Source organism: Oncorhynchus mykiss, chromosome 15, assembly GCF_013265735.2.
Source record: "Oncorhynchus mykiss isolate Arlee chromosome 15, USDA_OmykA_1.1, whole genome shotgun sequence".
Lineage (NCBI taxonomy): Eukaryota > Metazoa > Chordata > Actinopteri > Salmoniformes > Salmonidae > Oncorhynchus > Oncorhynchus mykiss.
This window is the reverse complement of record NC_048579.1, coordinates 35193738-35213187: the sequence shown is the minus strand read 5'-3', so window position 1 is coordinate 35213187 and position 19450 is coordinate 35193738. Positions and strand designations below refer to the sequence as shown.

General features: G+C 41.4%; 1 protein-coding gene across 2 annotated transcripts in view; it reads right to left on the bottom strand.

Annotated features, from left to right (window-relative positions):
- The window catches only part of LOC110490018 (cadherin-18), a 368917-nt gene that overhangs the window by 148152 nt on the left and 201315 nt on the right, over nucleotides 1-19450 (bottom strand). For both annotated transcript variants that reach the window (XM_021563094.2, XM_021563095.2), the window contains one exon: nucleotides 16496-17076. In XM_021563094.2, coding sequence (XP_021418769.2) covers nucleotides 16496-16732 — 237 coding nt within the window. In that variant the 5' untranslated portion in view covers nucleotides 16733-17076. The remainder of the gene's footprint in view (nucleotides 1-16495; nucleotides 17077-19450) is intronic.

The following is a 19450-nucleotide window of genomic DNA, read 5'->3' as shown; positions in this document are numbered from 1 at the left end:
AAAGACTTAGGACACTAAAAGAGGCCATTCTACTGACTCTGAAAAGCACCAAAAGAAAGATGCCCAGGGTCCCTGCTCATCTGTGTGAACGTGCCTTAGGCATGCTGCAAGGAGGCATGAGGACTACAGATGTGGCCAGGGCAATAAATTGCAATGTCTGTACTGTGAGACACCTGGGACAGCGCTACAGGGAGACAGGACGGACAGCTGATCGTCCTTGCAGTGGCAGAACACGTGTAACAACACCTGCACAGGATCGGTACATCTGAACATTACACCTGCGGGACAGCTACAGGATGGCAACAACAACTGCCCGATTTACACCAGGAATGCACAACCCTCCATCAGTGCTCAGAGAGACTGAACCTAGGGCTTGGAGGCCTGTTGTAAGGCAGGTCCTCACCAGACATCACCGGCAACAACGTCGCCTATGAGCACCGTCACTGGACCATACACCCCTGGTTTAGTCTCACCAGGGGTGATGGTCGGATTCAAGTTTATCATCGAAGGAATGAGGGGTACACCGAGGCCTGTATTCTGCAGCGGGATCTATTTGGAGGTGGAGGGTCTGTCATGTTCTTGGGCGGTGTGTCACAGCATCATCAGACTGAGCTTGTTGTCATTGCAGGCAATTTCAACGCTGTGCATTACAAGGAAGACATCCCCCTCCCTCATGTGGTACCCTTCCTGCAGGCTCATCCTGACACGACACTCTAGCATGACAATGCCACCAGCCATACTGCTCGTTCTGTGTCTTGATTTCCTGCAAGACAGGAATGTCAGTGTTCTGCCATGGCCAGCGAAGTGCCCGGATCTCAATGCCATTGAGCACGTCTGGGACCTGTTGGATCGGAGGGTAAGGGTGAGGGCCATTCCCCCCAGAAATGAAGGAACTTCCAGGTGCCTTGGTGGAAGAGTGGGGTAACATCTCACAGAAGAACTGGGAAATCTGGTGCAGTCCACGAGGAGGAGAGGCACTGCAGTACTTAATGCAGCATGTGGCTACATCAGATACTGACTGTTTCTTTTGATATTTACCCCCCCCCCCCCCCTTTGTTCAGGGACACATTATTCCATTTCTGTTGCTTAGTCACATGTCTGTGGAACATGTTCAGTTTATGTCTCAGTTGTTGAAACTTGTTATGTTCTTACAAATATTTACACGTTATTTAAGTTTGCTGAAAATAATTGCAGTTGACAGTGAGAGGACATTTCTTTTTTTGCTGAGTTTATATATACAGTTGAAGCTGGAAGTTTACATACACTAAGGTTGGAGTCAATTAAACACAGTTTTCAACAAGTTGTTAACAAACTATAGTTTTGGCAAGTCGGTTAGGACATCTACTCTATGCAAAAAATAGCTTACAGACATATTATTTCACTTATAATTCACTGTATCACAACTACAGTGGGTCAGAAGTTTGCATACACTAAGTTGACTGTGCCTTTAAACAGCTTTGAAAATTATGTCATGGTTTAGAAGCCTCTGATAGGCTAATTGTCATAATTTGAGTCAATTGGAGGTGTACCTGTGGATGTATTTCAAGGTCTACCTTCAAACGCAGTGCCTCTATGCTTAACATCATGGGAAAATCAAAAAAATCAGACCTCAGAACAAAAATTGTTGACCTCCACAAGTCTGGTTCAACCTTGGGAGCAATTTCCAAACGCCTGAAGTTACCACATTCATCTGTACAAACAATAGTACGCAAGTATTAACACCATGGGACCACGGAGCCATCATACCGCTCAGGAAGGAGACGCGTTCGGTCTCCTAGAGATGAACATACTTTGGTGCGAAAAGTGCAAATCAATCCCAGAACAACAGCAAAGGACCTTGTGAAGATGCTGGAGGAAACAGGTACAAAAGTATATATATCCACATTAAAACAAGTCCTATATCAACATATCCTGAAAGGCCGCTCAGCAAGGAAGAAGCCACTGCTCCAAAACTGTCATAAAACAGCCAGACTACGGTTTGCAAATGCACATGGGGACAAAGATCGTACTTTTTGGAGAACTGTCCTCTGGTCTGATGAAACAAAAATAGAACTTTTTGGCCATAATGACCAATGTTATGTTTGGAGGAGAAAGGGGGAGGCTTGCAAGCCGAAAAACACCATCCCAACCGTGAAGCACGGGGCTGGCAGCATCATGTTTTGGGGTTGCTTTGATGCAGGAGAGACTGGTGCACTTCACAAAGTAGACGGCATCATGAGGAAAGAAAATTATGTGGATATATTGAAGCAACATCTCAAGACATCAATCAGGAAGTTAAAGCTTGGTCGCAAATCGGTCTTCCAAATGGACAATGACCCAAGCATACTTCCAAAGTTGTGGCAAAATGGCTTGAGGACAACAAAGTCAAGGTATTGGAGTGGCCATCACAAAGCCCTGACCTCAATCCTATAGAACGTTTGTGGGCAGAAATAAAATAAATAAATAAATAAATCTATTATTCTGACCTTTAACATTCTTAAACTAAAGTGGTGATCCTAACCGACCTAAAACAGGGAATTTTTACAAGGATTAAATGTCAAGAATTGTGAAAAACTGAGTTTAAATGTATTTGGCTAAGGTGTATGTAAACTTCCGACTTCAACTGTGTGTGTATATATATATATATATATATATATATATATATATATATATATATATATATATATATATATATATATATATATATATATATATACAGTTGAAGTCTGAAGTCTACATACACCTTTTTGTGAAAAGGTGTATGTAGACTTCAGACTTCAACTGTGTATATATATATATATATATATATATATATATATATATATATATACACAGTTGAAGTCTGAAGTCTACATACACCTTTTCACAATTCTTGACATTTAATCCTTGTAAAAATTCCCTGTTTTAGGTCGGTTAGGATCACCACACACACACTACCGGTCAAAAGTTTTAGAACACATACTCATTCAAGGGTTTTTCTTTCTTTTTACTATTTTCTACATAGAATACTAGTGAAGACCTCAAAACAATGAAATAACACATGTTGAATCATGTAGTAAACAAAAGTGTTAAACAAATCAAAATATATTTTATATTTGAGATTCTTCAAATAGCCAATCTTCGCCTTAATGACAGCTTTACACACTCTTGGAATTCTCTCAACCAGCTTCAATTAAGGTGTGCATTGTTAAAAGTTAGTTTGTGGAATTTCTTTCCTTTTTAATGCATTTGAGCCTATCAGTTGTGTTGTGACAAAGTAGGGGGGTATACAGAAGATAGCCCAATTATGTAAAAGACCAAGTCCACACTATGGCAAGAACAGCTCAAATAAGCAAAGATAAACAACAGTCCATCATTACTTTCAGACCTGAAGGTCAGTCAATATGTAACATTTTAAGAAAAGTGCAGTCTCAAAAACCATCATGCGCTATGATGAAACTGGCTCTCATGAGGACCGCCACAGGAATGGAAGACCAAGAGTTACCTCTGCTGCAGAGCATAAGTACATTCGATTTACCATCCTCAGAAATTGCAGCCCAAATAAATGCTTCACAGAGTTCAAGTAACAGACACATCTCAACATCAACTGTTCAGAGGAGACTGTGAATCAGGCCTTCATGGTCGAATTGCTGCAAAGAAACCACTACTAAAGGAAACTAATAATAAGAAGAGACTTTATGTGCCCAAGAAACACAAGTAATGGACATTAGACCGGTGGAAATTTGTCCTTTGGCCTGGAGCCCAAATTTGAGATCTTTGGTTCCAACCGCCGTGTCTTTGTGAGATGCTGTGTGGGTGAACGGATGATCTCTGCATGTGTATTTCCCACTGTAATGCATGGAAGAGGAGGTGTTATGGTGTGGGGGTGCTTTGCTGGTGACATTGTTTGTGATTTATTTATAATTCAAGGCACACTTAACCAGCATGGCTACCACATCATCCTGCAGCGATACGCCATCCCATCTGGTTTGGACTTCCAGGCTGAGTCAGTGCTATTTTACCAAGAAGGAGAATGATGGAGTGCTGCTTCAGATGACCTGCCATCCACAATCCCCCGAGCTCAACCCAATTGAACTGGTTTAAGATAAGTCTGACTGCAGACTGAAGAAAAATCAGCCAACAAGTGCTCAGCATTTGTGGGAACTTTTTCAAGACAAGTGAAGCTGGTTAAGAGAATGCCAAGAGTGTGCAAAGCTGTCAACAAGTTAAAGGGTGGCTATTTGAAGAATCTCAAAAATATATTTTGATTTGTTTAACACTTTTTTGGTTACTTCATGATTCCATATGTGTTATTTCATAGTTTTGATGTATTCACTACTATTCTACAATGTAGAAAATAGTAAAATTAAGAAAAACCCTTGTGGTGGTTTAAAACGTTTGACCAGTAGTGTGTATATATATACAGTGCCTTGCGAAAGTATTCGGCCCCCTTGAACTTTGCGACCTTTTGCCACATTTCAGGCTTCAAACATAAAGATATAAAACTGTATTTTTTTGTGAAGGATCAACAACAAGTGGGACACAATCATGAAGTGGAACGACATTTATTGGATATGTCAAACTTTTTTAACAAATCAAAAATTGAAAAATTGGGCGTGCAAAATTATTCAGCCCCTTTACTTTCAGTGCAGCAATCTCTCTCCAGAAGTTCAGTGAGGATCTCTGAATGATCCAATGTTGACCTAAATGACTAATGATGATAAATACAATCCACCTGTGTGTAATCAAGTCTCCGTATAAATGCACCTGCACTGTGATAGTCTCAGAGGTCCGTCAAAAGCGCAGAGAGCATCATGAAGAACAAGGAACACACCAGGCAGGTCCGAGATACTGTTGTGAAGAAGTTTAAAGCCGGATTTGGATACAAAAAGAAGCTTTAAACATCCCAAGGAGCACTGTGCAAGCGATAATATTGAAATGGAAGGAGTATCAGACCACTGCAAATCTACCAAGACCTGGCCGTCCCTCTAAACTTTCAGCTCATACAAGGAGAAGACTGATCAGAGATGCAGCCAAGAGGCCCATGATCACTCTGGATGAACTGCAGAGATCTACAGCTGAGGTGGGAGACTCTGTCCATAGGACAACAATCAGTCGTATATTGCACAAATCTGGCCTTTATGGAAGAGTGGCAAGAAGAAAGCCATTTCTTAAAGATATCCATAAAAAGTGTCGTTTAAAGTTTGCCACAAGCCACCTGGGAGACACACCAAACATGTGGAAGAAGGTGCTCTGGTCAGATGAAACCAAAATTGAACTTTTTGGCAACAATGCAAAATGTTATGTTTGGCGTAAAAGCAACACAGCTGAACACACCATCCCCACTGTCAAACATGGTGGTGGCAGCATCATGGTTTGGGCCTGCTTTTCTTCAGCAGGGACAGGGAAGATGGTTAAAATTGATGGGAAGATGGATGGAGCCAAATACAGGACCATTCTGGAAGAAAACCTGATGGAGTCTGCAAAAGACCTGAGACTGGGACGGAGATTTGTATTCCAACGAGACAATGATCCAAAACATAAATCTACATCTACAATGGAATGGTTCAAAAATAAACATATCCAGGTGTTAGAATGGCCAATGACCTGAATCCAATCGAGAATCTGTGGAAAGAACTGAAAACTGCTGTTCACAAATGCTCTCCATTCAACCTCACTGAGCTCGAACTGTTTTGCAAGGAGGAATGGGAAAAAATGTCAGTCTCTCGATGTGCAAAACTGATAGAGACATACCCCAAGCGACTTACAGCTGTAATCGCAGCAAAAGGTGGCACTACAAAGTATTAACTTAAGGGGGCTGAATAATTTTGCACGCCCAATTTCTCAGTTTTTGATTTGTTAAAAAAGTTTGAAATATCCAATAAATGTCGTTCCACTTCATGATTGTGTCCCACTTGTTGTTGATTCTTCACAAAAAAATACAGTTTTATATCTTTATGTTTGAAGCCTGAAATGTGGCAAAAGGTCGCAAAGTTCAAGGGGGCCGAATACTTTCGCAAGGCACTGTATACATACACAGTTGAAGTCGGAAGTTTACATACACCTTAGCCAAATACATTCAACTCAGTTTTTCACAATTATTGACATTTAATCCTAGTAAGAATTCCTTGTGTTAGGTCAGTTACGATCACCACTTCATTTTAAGAATGTGAAATGTCAGAATAATAGTTGAGAGAATGATGTATTTCAGCTTTTAGTTCTTTCATCACGTTCCCAGTGGGTCAGAAGTTTACATACATTCAATTAGTATTTGGTAGTGTTGCCTTCAAATTGTTTAACTTGGGTCAAACGTGTTGGATAGCCTTCAACAAGCCTCCTACAATAAGTTGGGTGAATTTTGGCCCATTCCTCCTGGCAGAGCTGGTTTAACTGAGTCAGGTGTGTAGGCCTCCTTGCTCGCACACACTTTTTCAGTTCTGTCCACAAATGTTCTACTGCAACGTCCGCAACCACAGGGCTCTTCAGAGGGTTGTGCGGTCAGACCAACGCATCACCGGGAGCATATGTCCTTCAGAACATCTACAGCACCCGGTGTCACAGGAAGGCCAAGAAGATCATCAAGGATCTCACCCACCTGGGCCACGGCCTGTTCACCCCGCTATCAGAAGGCGAGGTCAGTACAGGTGCATCCAAGGTGAGACCGAGAGACTGAAAAACAGCTTCTACCTCAAGGCCATCAAATTGTTAAATATCCATCACTCTCCGGCCTCCACCCAGAACCCTGCCCTGAGAACTTAGTCACTGTCAATAGCCGACTACCAACCGGTTACTCATCCCTGCACCTTAGAGGCTGCTGCCCTATGTATATAGACATGGAACAGTGGTTACTTTAATCATATTTATTTACAGTTTTACCCATTTCATGTGTATACACTGTATTCTAGTCAAGGTTGAAAGTCACTGAGGTCTTCAGTAGGGGCCATTCAACTGACAATGTTTGGAGATTGCATGGCTTTGTGCTCGATTTTATACACCTGCCAGCAACGGGTGTGGCTGAAATAGCCGAATCCACTAATTTGAAGGTGTGTCCTAACTATTTTTATTTACACTACCTTTCAAAAGTTTGGGGTCACTTAGAAATGTCCTTGTTTTGAAAGAAAAACAAGTTTTTTGTCCATTAAAATAACGAAAAAATTGATCAGAAATACAGTGTAGACATTGTTAATGTATTAAATGACTATTATAGCTGGAAACGGCAGATTTATTATGGAATATCTACATAGGCGTACAGAGGCCCATTATCAGCAACCATCACTCCTGTGTTCAAATGGCACGTTGTGTTAGCTAATCCAAGGTTATACTTTTAAAAGGCTAATTGATCATTATAAAACCCTTTTGCAATTATGTTAGCACAGCTGAAACTGTTTTTCTGATAAAAGCAGCAATAAAACTGGCCTTCTTTAGACTAGTTGAGTATCTGGAGCATCAGCATTTGTGGGTTTGATTACAGGCTCAAAATGACTAGAAACAAAGACCTTTCTTCTGAAACTCGTCAGTCTATTCTTGTCCTGAGAAATGAAAGCTATTCCATGCGAGAAATTGCCAAGAAACTGAAGATCTCCTACAATGCTGTGTACTACTCCCTTCAAAGAACAGCGCAAACTGGCTCTAAACAGAATAGAAAGAGGAGAGGGAGGCCCCGGTGCACAGCTGAGGACAAGTACGTTAGAGTGTCTAGTTTGAGAAACAGACGCCTCACAAGTCCTCAACTGGCAGCTTGTGACGGCTCTGAATTTGTCTGAACCGTCTCAGTGCTTCTCCTTCAGGGCGCTTTTCCTTTAATTCTCAATGAAAATGCCAGCATCAGCTGCGCAAAAGTAGGGTTGTGATGGAGACATGAGGATGTGTTCAACCCTTAGTTCCGAAGCATCTTTACTCCATTTGTTTTGTTGTATTTAAAAGTGTGCTTTGTAGCCTAGTCGCAAGTTTAACCAGGATCCGATCCACTCATTGCTTACTTTGGAATAAACATCTCAGTTGTTCTCCTCTGGTTCTTCATGGCCTTTCTCCGCTGGAGATCTGTTGGCAGATTGGATCATCTGACTGACTACAACTATTTTCCATACGGTATTTCATATGTTTTAGAGTGATGTATACCGTGATGATTTATGTGGTCAGTTTTAGTTGAAGACATATTGAGCTGTGATATTCTTTATGGTTGTGTGGTAAAAGTGGTATTTTGATTGTATGATTGAGATTGGGTTTACGCTACACTAAATGAATGGACTAAAAACATTGCGTGACTAAGGTCTCTGAGCTCATTTACCGGGCTGGACTCTTTTAGGCCTGAACCAGAGCTCATTATTTGTTGTTTATTATGTGTGTGATCATTTGTGTTCGTAATACAACCTATGCAAAAGAATGCAGTTGTTTTGAAGTTCTTTCCAATGTTTCAAGAGTTTATGAAAAGTGTATGTCCATCCTGACTTTTGTATTCGTGTAGACTTGACGGATCAGACGGGACTCATTCCCTCCCAAACCAAATGAGAAATCAACAACCTCAACCCTACAAACAACAACCTCAAGTCAAAACTGTTACATAAAAAATGGCACCCCAGATGGGACCTCTCAACATTGAGAAATAACCAAAGCAAATCTTTTGTGTGCAATTAAAACAATGGATTCACCCCAAGAAAATGTGCTCATCCATATCATACCTGTCAATGGGAATACACATAGTCATTCTGACCATCGAGCTGACAAAACAAATCATAATGTGAATGGAGATAATGCAGTTGATTTGGGCCAGAGCCCTGTGAATCTGAATGCTCGGTCTTGACCACAGGCCACATGAGGTCTAACTAGTTACTCACTTATTGACATGGACCTGTGTGGAAGTACTGAGCTAGCCCTCCCTCTGACACCCAACCTTCCTCTGGTTGATCACCAGAGGTTGTAGTCTTACAACTTCAAGGTGACATCCTTGATATTAGACGGACTCAAGAACATCTAATCCACCATCAATTCAAATGTCTGAGGGAAGAGCAACAACAGAGTGCAATGGAATTCAGAGACTCAAGGAGCACTCTAACCCACACGCTGACAGAGCTCAGTGAGAGTGGAAGACGGGAAATTACTGGTGTCATTGACAGGTAGTTTGACTACCAAAGAAACCAACTCACTGCCACTCTCCAGTGGCGCCTGCAACATCACCACACTGAGGTCCTCAAGGACGGTAATTCTGTTTTTTTCTCCTCTGGTTAACACTGTAGACCACTTGCAGACCGAGCTCTCTAAATGTAGTAAAATGTTGGATGACGTGTCTGTTGACATGGCCTCCATTAGGCACAACTGCTTGTACATTGCTTCTCTGGTGTCCACTTCAGTTCAGACCATTGAGAGGCAAGCTGGCACTTCAGATGAGACGAGGCCATACTGCAGCCACCCCTTGCAGGATGCAATCCACCTTGCATCCTGGTGTTAATTTTCATGGTCTGATAACTCCGTCACCCTCTACTTCCTCAACCCTTCCTAGCTCTTTTGTTCATGGTGATTTGAGTAGACGTCATGTGGGGGTGATGCCCATTAAATGGCAATTTCCCACCTTTGGGATGACAGTCTTGATCTTCTAATGTATCTGGAAAATGTATCTGGAAAATATTGTCTTTCTTGCCCTCAATCCCCTGGCTGACGAAGAACTCCTTGCCACATTAAGGAATGTGTTGCATGGGATAGCTCGAGACTGGTGGGATGTGGCACGTCTCACCACTACCTCCTGGGCTGACTCTGAGGCCAAGTTGTCCTCTGCATTTCTGTCTGAGGACTACACCGATGAGTTGGCTGACAGAGTCAGGAATCGAGTGCAAAGAGAGAAAGAGAGTATCCGTGACTTTGCATACGGTCACCACTCCCCGTGCAGAATGTGGAAACCTGGCATTGAGGAGGAAGAGGTCATTAAGTTGATCTTGAAGAACATCAACCCAATACTAGCCAGTCAACTCCGAGAAAGAGTCACCACTGTCGGTGGACTAGTTCGACTGGGACAGCAGTTCGAGAAGGACAGAGAATGCCAACATAAATATGAACAGAGAAAGAAACAGTTACCCAAGCCAGACCATCAACAACAGCCAGAGTCTCCAGCCAAGAACCCTCCCGTTTTCTGTTGGAGATGTAGCAAAAAGGGACATTCTTCAGCCAGATGTCCAAGTCAGTATCAAGTAAACCCTTCCAGAAACCAGAAGTCACAACAGGCCAACAGACCTAACTCCCTTTGAAGGAACGACCATCCTACTGTGGGTGCTTTGACCAGAGCTGAAACCCCAAGAGTCACTGCTTATTCCCTCCGTCGACATCCACTTCCTTTCAGTTAATACCGCACCAACTGGTGTGACCCCTGTCCATAGGCCCATGGACAGGAAGAGCCATCCTGGACACTGCGTAATGAGAAACCGTGGAAGGAGATTAAAGGTCCACAATACAACTTGAAGCCGTGGACAGAAGGTCCACTATATCTGGCTGATGGTGAGGCTAAACGACCACTTGGATGGAGTGAGGTAGAGTTCCGCCTGTGTAACCACTCCTATATGATTCCTTCAGTTATTCTACATACCAAGAGCCTTGCTTTTCCTGTCGTGTTGGGAACTGATTCATGTACTTCAGTGGTGTCCAGATTGATATCGCACACAATTGCTACTGGTTTCTACACAATAAGAGCGAGAAGCATTTCTTCCAATCAGAAGCTAAGGAAGTTACATGATTGGGGTTCAAATGTGTCAGTCTTCTCTGCAATTGCTCCGGTACCACTAACCCTTGGTAATCCTTCTGATGATCTCCTTTTACAGGCTGTGAGAAGAGCTCAGCTGGAACAGCCAGAGGAGTTAAGGCTGTTGGAACAGCTGCAGAATAACTCTGATGTACGTACTTCAAAGCTTGGATGCACCGGCTCCTGAAGCACAAAATATTCCATACACAGGAAATGCCAATTAGAAAGAAAAATCCATATCTCAGACTGGCCAATAAAAATAAAAGATTAAGCTGCGCAAAAGAACACAGACACTGAACATAGGAACTCTGCCTAGAAGGCCAGCATCCCGGAGTCGCCTCTTCACTGTTGACTTTGAGACTGGTGTGTCGTGGGTACTATTTAATGAAGCTGCCAGTTGAGGACTTGTGAGGCTTCTGTTTCTCAAACTAGTCACTCTAATGTAATTGTCCTCTTGCTCAGTTGTGAACCGGGGCCTCCCACTCCTCTTTCTATTCTGGTTAGAGCCAGTTTGCACTGTTCTGTGAAGGGAGTAGTACAAAGCGTTGTACGAGATGTTCAGTTTCTTGGCAATTTCTCACATGGAATAAACATATTTTCTCAGGACAAAAATAGCCATTTTGAACCTGTAATCAAACCCACAAATGCTGATGCTCCTGATACTCAACTAGTCTAAAGAAGGCCAGTTTTATTGCTTCTTGAATCAGAGCAAAGTTTTAAGCTGTACTATCATAATTGACTAATGATAATTGTCTAATGATCAATTAGCCTTTTAAAATGATAAACTTGGATTAGCTAACACAATGTGCCATTGGAACACTGGAGTGATGGTTGCTGATAATGGGCCTCTGTATGCCTATGTAGATATTCCATTAAAAAATATGTTATTCCAGCTACAATAGTCATTTACAAGGTTAACAATGTCTACACTGTATTTCTGATCAATTTGATGCTATTTTAATGGACAAAAAAAAAAAAATCTTTCAAAAACAAGGAGATTTCTAAGTGACAGGAAACTTTTTAATGATATATAAGTACAGTTGAAGTCGGAACATTGCATACACCTTAGCCAAATACATTTAAACTCAAAAATACATTCCCTGTCTTAGATCAGTTAGGATCACCACTTTATTTTAAGAATGTGAAATGTCAGAATTATAGTTGAGAGAATGATTATTTTCAGTTTTTATTTCTCACATCACATTCCCAGTGGGTCAGAAGTTTACATACACATTTTTGGTAGCATTGCCTTTAAATTGTTTAACTTGGGTCAAACGTTTCAGGTAGCCTTCCACAAGCTTCCCACAATAAGTTGGGTGAATTTTGGCCCATTCCTCCTGACAGAGCTGGTGTAACTGAGTCAGGTTTATAGGCCTCATTGCTCGGACACACTTTTTCAGTTCTGCCCACAAATATTCTATAAGATTGAGGTCAGGGCTTTGTGATGGCCATTCCAATACCTTGACTTTGGTTTCCTTAAGACATTTTGCAACAACTTTGGAAGTATGCTTGGGGTCATTGTCCATTTGGAGGACCCATTTGCGACCAAGCTTTAACTTCCTGACTGATGTCTTGAGATGCTGCTTCAATATATCCAAATATTTTTATTTCCTCATGACGCCATCTATTTTGTGAAATGCACCAGTCCCTCCTGCAGCAAAGTACCCCCACAAAATGATGCTGCCACCCTGTGCTTCACAGTTGGAATGGTGTTATTCGGCTTGCAAGCCTCCCCCTTTCTCCTCCAAACATAACATTGGTCATTATGGCCAAAGAGTTCTATTTTGGTGCATCAGACCAGAGATCATTTCTCCAAAAAGTACATTTTTTGTCCCCATGTACAGTTGCAAACCGTAGTCTAGTTATTTAATGGCGGTTTTGGAGCAGTAGCTTCTTCCTTGCTGAGGGCCTATCAGATTATATCGATATAAGACTCGTTTTTACTGTGAATATAGATACTTTTTTTACCTGTTTCCTCCAGCATCTTCACAAAGTCCTTTGCTGTTGTACTGGGATTCATTTGCACTTTTCGCACAAAAGTACATTCATCTCTAAGAGACAGAACGCGTATCCTTCCTGAGCGGTATGACAGTTGCTTGGTCCCATGGTTTTTATACTTGTGTACTATTGTTTGTACAGATGAACGTGGTAGCTTCAGGCGTTTGGAAATTGTTCCCAAGGATGAACCAGACTTGTGGAGGTCTACAATGTTTTTTTCTGATGTCTTTTTTTGTTTTCCCCATGATATCAAGCAAAGAGGCACTGCGTTTGAAGGTAGGCCTTGAAATACATCCACAGGTACAAAGGCTAATTGACTCAAATGATGTCTGTTAGCCTATCAGAAGCTTCTAAAGCCATGACATCATTTTCTGGAATTTTCTGTTTAAAATCACTGTCAACTTAGTGTATGTAAACGTCTGACCCACTGGAGTCATGATACAGTGAATTATAAGTGAAATTATCTGTCTCTAAACAATTGTTGGAAAAATGACTTGTGTCACGCACAAAGTAGATGTCCTATCCGACTTGCCAAAACTATAGTTTTGAAAATTGAAATTTGTAGGATGGTTGAAAAATGAGTTTTAATGACTGTAACCTAAGTGTTGTAAACTTCCGACTTCAACTGTATACTCCTAACTCTGACATTTCTCGTCCTAATATTTATATATTTCTTAATTCCATTCTTTTGCATTTAGATTTATGTATATTGTTGTGTATTGTTGGATATTACTACACTGTTGGATCTTGGAACACTTGCAATAACATCTGCTAAACGTCTATGCAAGCAATACAATTTAATTTATGATTCCTTCATGTACTTCATCTGCTTTTTTAAGTTACATTAAAGCTTCAAAAGTCACAAAAAGGGACTTTAGCTGATGAAGATCTCAAAAGAACATTTTTTCAACGTTTATCCAAAAACCCTACAAAAACATCACTCATTTCCACACAGGCTTTGTCCAGAGTTAGTGCCTGCAAAAAGACGCCATTTCTAATTTCTCTCTAATCCTACACAAGAAACCTCTCCTTCCGCTCCTCCTTTGCAGCTTGCTAGTGTCGGCATTTTTTTTTACCAAGCGCAGTGATGAGAACAATATAGTGTTTGAATGTGACGAATGAATCCTCCTGTCTTGGCTTAATTAAGGGTCATTCTGTCTCCTAGCCACATTAGGACATGGCACACCAATCCCACAACTACATAATTAAATGTTGGCAAGTTTCTCTCCTGCCATCAATAAACATAATCTCTCTCCATCCAAATGTGGCGTGTCAAATTAATGTCTAATAATTTGTATGTCTGTTTTTAACGGCCGGTTATAATACAGAAAGAATTAGCTGTTCATGTTTGTGTTGCTTTCCTCACCATGTTATCTGAGTCCAAAATGGCACCATTTTCTCTACTTAGAGCAGTACTTTTGACCAGTAGTGCACATTGAAGGGGATAAAGTGCCTTTTGGCACACAACCGTAACTCTCTCTAAGGTAGAGGGATGAAAAGAAGAGTGCCCATTATCTATTAAGCATGATAGAGACAGCCAGCCAATCAGAGACATCAAAGGATGAGCAGTAGCTCTATGTAATGTTAATATAATCCACGGAAGTAATTATTCTTTCATGCAATTAGTGACAAACTGAAAAACTGCAATTAAACAACAATGCCGTTTCAATCAGGATGTTCTATTCCCTTATACCCTTGTACTACTTCAGTTAGTCAACTGCAATAATACAGACAGAACCACAGGAAATGCTGAGAGAATGTTTTGGTGGCACCTTGGGGATTTTTCGGGTTCACTCATGCATCTTACAGCGTTAGCAACGCCATGTTTCATCACTAAATAACACCTATAAAGATATGTGTTTCCCTGGTCTAACACTACTACCCAGGCATCTGTGATATAGCCTTGCTTTCTGGTTGTCATCCCTGTGATCATAACAAACAACTGTGGTGATGCTGAGTAATCATATTTAGCGAATATTAGAGGGGTTAGGTTGTGTTTTTCTCACTCTCTTTCCACCTCTATCTGTTGTCTCTCTGGACTGCTCTTGCTTTTATATATATTTGTATTTTTTCATTTCACATCATTTTCCCGTCTCTGTATTGAAATGCACACACACGTGCGTGCAGTCAGAGAGAGAGGAGTGATCCAACTCCCTCGTTCTCTTTCTCTCTGAGTGTGGTTGAAGGGATTAGCTTCTGCCCGAGTGCCTAGAATAATGATCACTGCAGCGGAGAAACACATTTCCACGTTTCAGGAGATAAGGGGGCCAGGCAATCTGTAAGCTGAGGACATACCAAATAAGCCATGGGAAACTGGTTAAGTAACAGAAAGTCACCACAGCGAACGCAGACCAGACTTGCTGGGCTGCTCTTGCCCTCTGAGCACAAGGTTACGACTGCCAGTCATCTCTAGTGCCTGCCTCTCAGTCTTTGTGACATCCATAATGTCTGATGTGACAGTCTGAGCCCATAGCTGGTATGACATGTAGCTCAGATGTAATTTTTTTATGCATATATTAGCAGTAGGCTATACGTTTTATATAAATTGACAAATACATTCAATTCAATTCACACTTTAACTATGTAACAAAGAGCCATCCACGGAGCCACTGTGTAACATGACTCAATTTTGGTACTAGGGTTAATTCAAACAAACAAATATGTTATATTTTTGTAACTGAGAGGTTGCTGTAAAAAGCTCTGTTCACAATTGAATCTTCCCTAAGAAGAATAACACATTCATGGCAAAACAGATAGACTAAACATTTATCAAAGGGAAGTACGGTTTGAAGTGTCTGACATGCATCTGAGAGATAAAGGAAGCATAAACATTTTTAAAAAAAAGGTTCCATGTGTAACCTTAGTCCCAAAAAAGCCGATACATTTTGATTCCTTTTTTTACCGGTCTGTACCGGGTTAGCTTCAGACGAGTCCAGTGAATATGAAACAGAGAACAGGTTGATGTTCGTGAGAGTCTCAGCTTTTGATGGCGGAGTCATACTAGTTTGTAGCTTAAAACGCTCAGACTTGACAGACCTTTTTGTGAGAAGACCTATTCGGAGTTGGGACGCCGGTGTCAGCAACTTGAGACAAGTAAGTCCCGTGAAGCTTGTGAGTATCGTAGAGCAAAACGATAGACTTATTTGTGAGACTACTGATTTTGTGATGTGACAAAAACCGCTGTAGCTCTGCCACGGCAGTCTCTAGCTTACCCCGACAAATTTTGATGTGTCTTTTTTTTCATTATACTAATTAGATTTTCCCAAAGTGCTAGACAGACGGTGTAAAGGATCTTGTTGATTAATCCTGAATAAAACATGACACATACTCATGAGAAGAACTTGGACAGAGTAGACGTCTTATTGTCTCAACAAAATTAACAAAATTAACGAGTGAGATTGAATCTGCAAACCCAATGCCACCCTATCCCATACATAGTGCACTATTTTTGACCCGAGCCCTAACAGGCCTTGTTCAAATGTAGGGCACTATATAAGGAAAATGGTGCTATTTTGGATGCACATTTGGTTTCAACATAATTAGACAGAACAAAAGCATCCAGACTACCAACAAGGCAAATCCCCTTAAGAATAGAACCTGTAACTGCCGCAATGTATTTCCAACAGACAAAACTGCCGTGCAGAAAAAAACACACCACATTCGACCAGGGCCTCTAGAGCTCTGGTCAAAAGTAGTGCACCATGTTGGACATACAGTAGTGTGTCATTTGAGACACAGCCAGAGCCAAGTTTCCTTGGAATGAAATAAGCTGTTGTTTACAAACATACTGTGAAGTAGGGCAAAACAATACGATACCTTTCCAACGTATTGAGTGTCCGGTCCTATGTGTTCTTCTAAAACAAAGAATTGGTTCCAGATCCAGCCACGTTTAGGCCTGTGGTGCACTTCTGTCTCACCATTGGCCAGTTTGGTCTGGTTCTTGGCGATGGTCACTTTGTCTGCTGGGATATGATGGCTAGCCCCATAGCACCTCTGGATGAAGCAAAGGCAGACCAGTATGTGACAAAGACAGGAGGTGGTGGATTTCCTCATGGTGGTGCCTCAGTGTGTTTTTGGGAAAAATATCCCAGCGTGCTTTACGCTATGTGTGAAGGTCCTCCCACCACCGCCACCACCACCGGCCACCGCTGCAGCCTCACGTGGCTGGCGGTTTCGATGGATAGATGAGGGTGGCGCTAAATCCAAACTGGGGAAGGCCTGGTCCGTGCAACGATAGAGTCTCTAAGGTTCATGGTCTAACTGTCAATTGAGAAGAATCATGGCAAGCTTCACTTACATCATGGAACAGCCAGGGTCTAGAGTAGAAAATGGGCGGACAATGACTTTTGTAGTTTTACCAGAAACTGGAGTTGATTATGGTGACCATTCTGTCTTTCCTGGAAGAGAGAGAGATATAGAGGGATTAATTACATTTCATGAGTTTTAACTTCCTTAAATCCCCTCAAAATAAATTGGACCCGGCCTACTTGACACACAGAGGGAAAGTATTTCAAATAGATGACTTTCAATGCAAAAAAGAGGCCTCCATCTCCATACATTCTTGTTCTAAAAACAGATAATGTTGGATGTGGTGAGTCTTTATTTATTCATAAGTTGTCTGTGCCTGTGAGGTCAGAGAGATATATTGCACTCTATTTCCTTAATAGTGTGTATGGAATAATAGGGTGTCATATGGGACTCATTATTGATATTTGCTGTATAAAAGTGCCCACTGAGATCTGATGATCCATGTACTGTATAAAGCCAGAATGGACCTATACTGCAGTGACTCACATAGGACATGAGTTTTGCCGCAGTCGGGGGAGTCAAGGAACCTACCAAGAGATGGCGTCTAAGAGCTTTCAGCTGCTGGAGCCTACAGTATGTGAGTACTGAATCCTATATTACAAAGTGGGTCTTCCACCACCATTTAAAAAAATTCATTTTGACATCCAACACAACCACAAATGTATTATTTACCAAGTAATACACTAGAATGACATCTTGCTGTGGTATATTGAGAGTACAAAAACTTTGATTTGAAGTGTACATAGCTACAGTGTCTTGCGAAAGTATTCACCCCACTTAGCATTTTTCCTATTTTGTTACCTTACAACAAGGAATTAAAATAGTTTTCTTGGGGGTTTGTATCATTTGATTTGCACTACATGCCTACCCACTTTGAAGATGCAAAACATTTTTTATTGTGATACAAACAAGAAATAAGACAAAAAATGAAAACTTGAGGATGCATAACTATTCACCCCCCCAAAGTCAAAACTTTGTAGAGCCACCTTTTGCAGCAATTACAGCTGCACGTCCCTTGGGGTAGGTCTCTATAATCTTGGCACATCTAGCCACTGGGATCTTTCCCCATTGTTCAAGGTAAAACTGCTCCAGCTCCTACAAGTTGGATGGGTTCCGCTGGTGTACAGCAATCTTTAAGACACAGATTTTCAATTGGATTGAGGTCTGGGCTTTGACTAGGCCATTCCAAGACATGTAAATGTTTCCCCTTAAACCACTCGAGTGTTGCTTTAGCAGTATGCTTAGGGATATTGTCCTGCTGGAAGGTGAACCTGTGTCCCAGTCTCAAATCTCTGGAAGACTGAAACAGGTTTCCCTCAAGAATTTCCCTGTATTTAGCTCCATCCATCATTCCTTCTATGCTGACCAGTTTCCCAGTCCCTGCCGTTGAAAAACATCCCCATAGCATGATGCTGCCACCACCATGCTTCACTGTGGGGATGAAATTCTCGGGGTGATGAGAGGTGTTGGGTTTGCGCCAGACATAATGCTTTCATTGATGGCCAAAAAGCTCAACTTTAGTATCATCTGACCAGAGTACCTTCTTCCATATGTTTGGGAGTCTCCCACATGCCTTATGGTGAACACCAAACATGTTTGCTTATTTTGTTCTTTAAGCAATGGCTTTTTTCTGGCCACTCTTCTGTAAAGGCCAGCTCTGTGGAGTCCACAACTTAAAGTGGTCCTATGGACAGATACTCCAATCTCCGCTGTGGAGCATTCAGGGTTATCTTTGGTCTCTTTGTTGCCTCTCTGATTAATGCCCACCTTGCCTGGTCTGAGAGTTTTGGTGGGCGGCCCTCTCTTGGCAGGTTTGTTGTAGTGCCATATTCTTTCAATTTTTTAGTAATGGATTTAATGGTGCTCTGTGGGATGTTCAAAGTTTCTGATATTTTCTTATAACCCAACCCTGATCTGTACTTCTCCACAACTTTGTCCCTGACATGTTTAGAGAGCTCCTTGGTCTTCATGGTGCCGCTTGCTTGGTGGTGCCCCTTGCTTAGTGGTGCCCCTTGCTTAGTGGTGTTGCAGACTCTGGGGCCTTTCAGAACAGGTGTATATATATATATATATATATATACTGAGATCATGTGACAGATCATATGACACTTAGATTGCACACAGGTGGACTTTATTTAACTAATTACAGTGCCTTGCAAAAGTGAACTTTGCGACCTTTTGCCACATTTCAGGCTTCAAACATAAAGATATAAAACTGTATTTTTTTGTGAAGAATCAACAACAAGTGGGACACAATCATGAAGTGGAACGACATTTATTGGATATTTCAAACTTTTTTAACAAATCAAAAACTGAAAAATTGGGCGTGCAAAATTATTCAGCCCCTTTACTTTCAGTGCAGCAAACTCTCTCCAGAAGTTCAGTGAGGATCTCTGAATGATCCAATGTTGACCTAAATGACTAATGATGATAAATACAATCCACCTGTGTGTAATCAAGTCT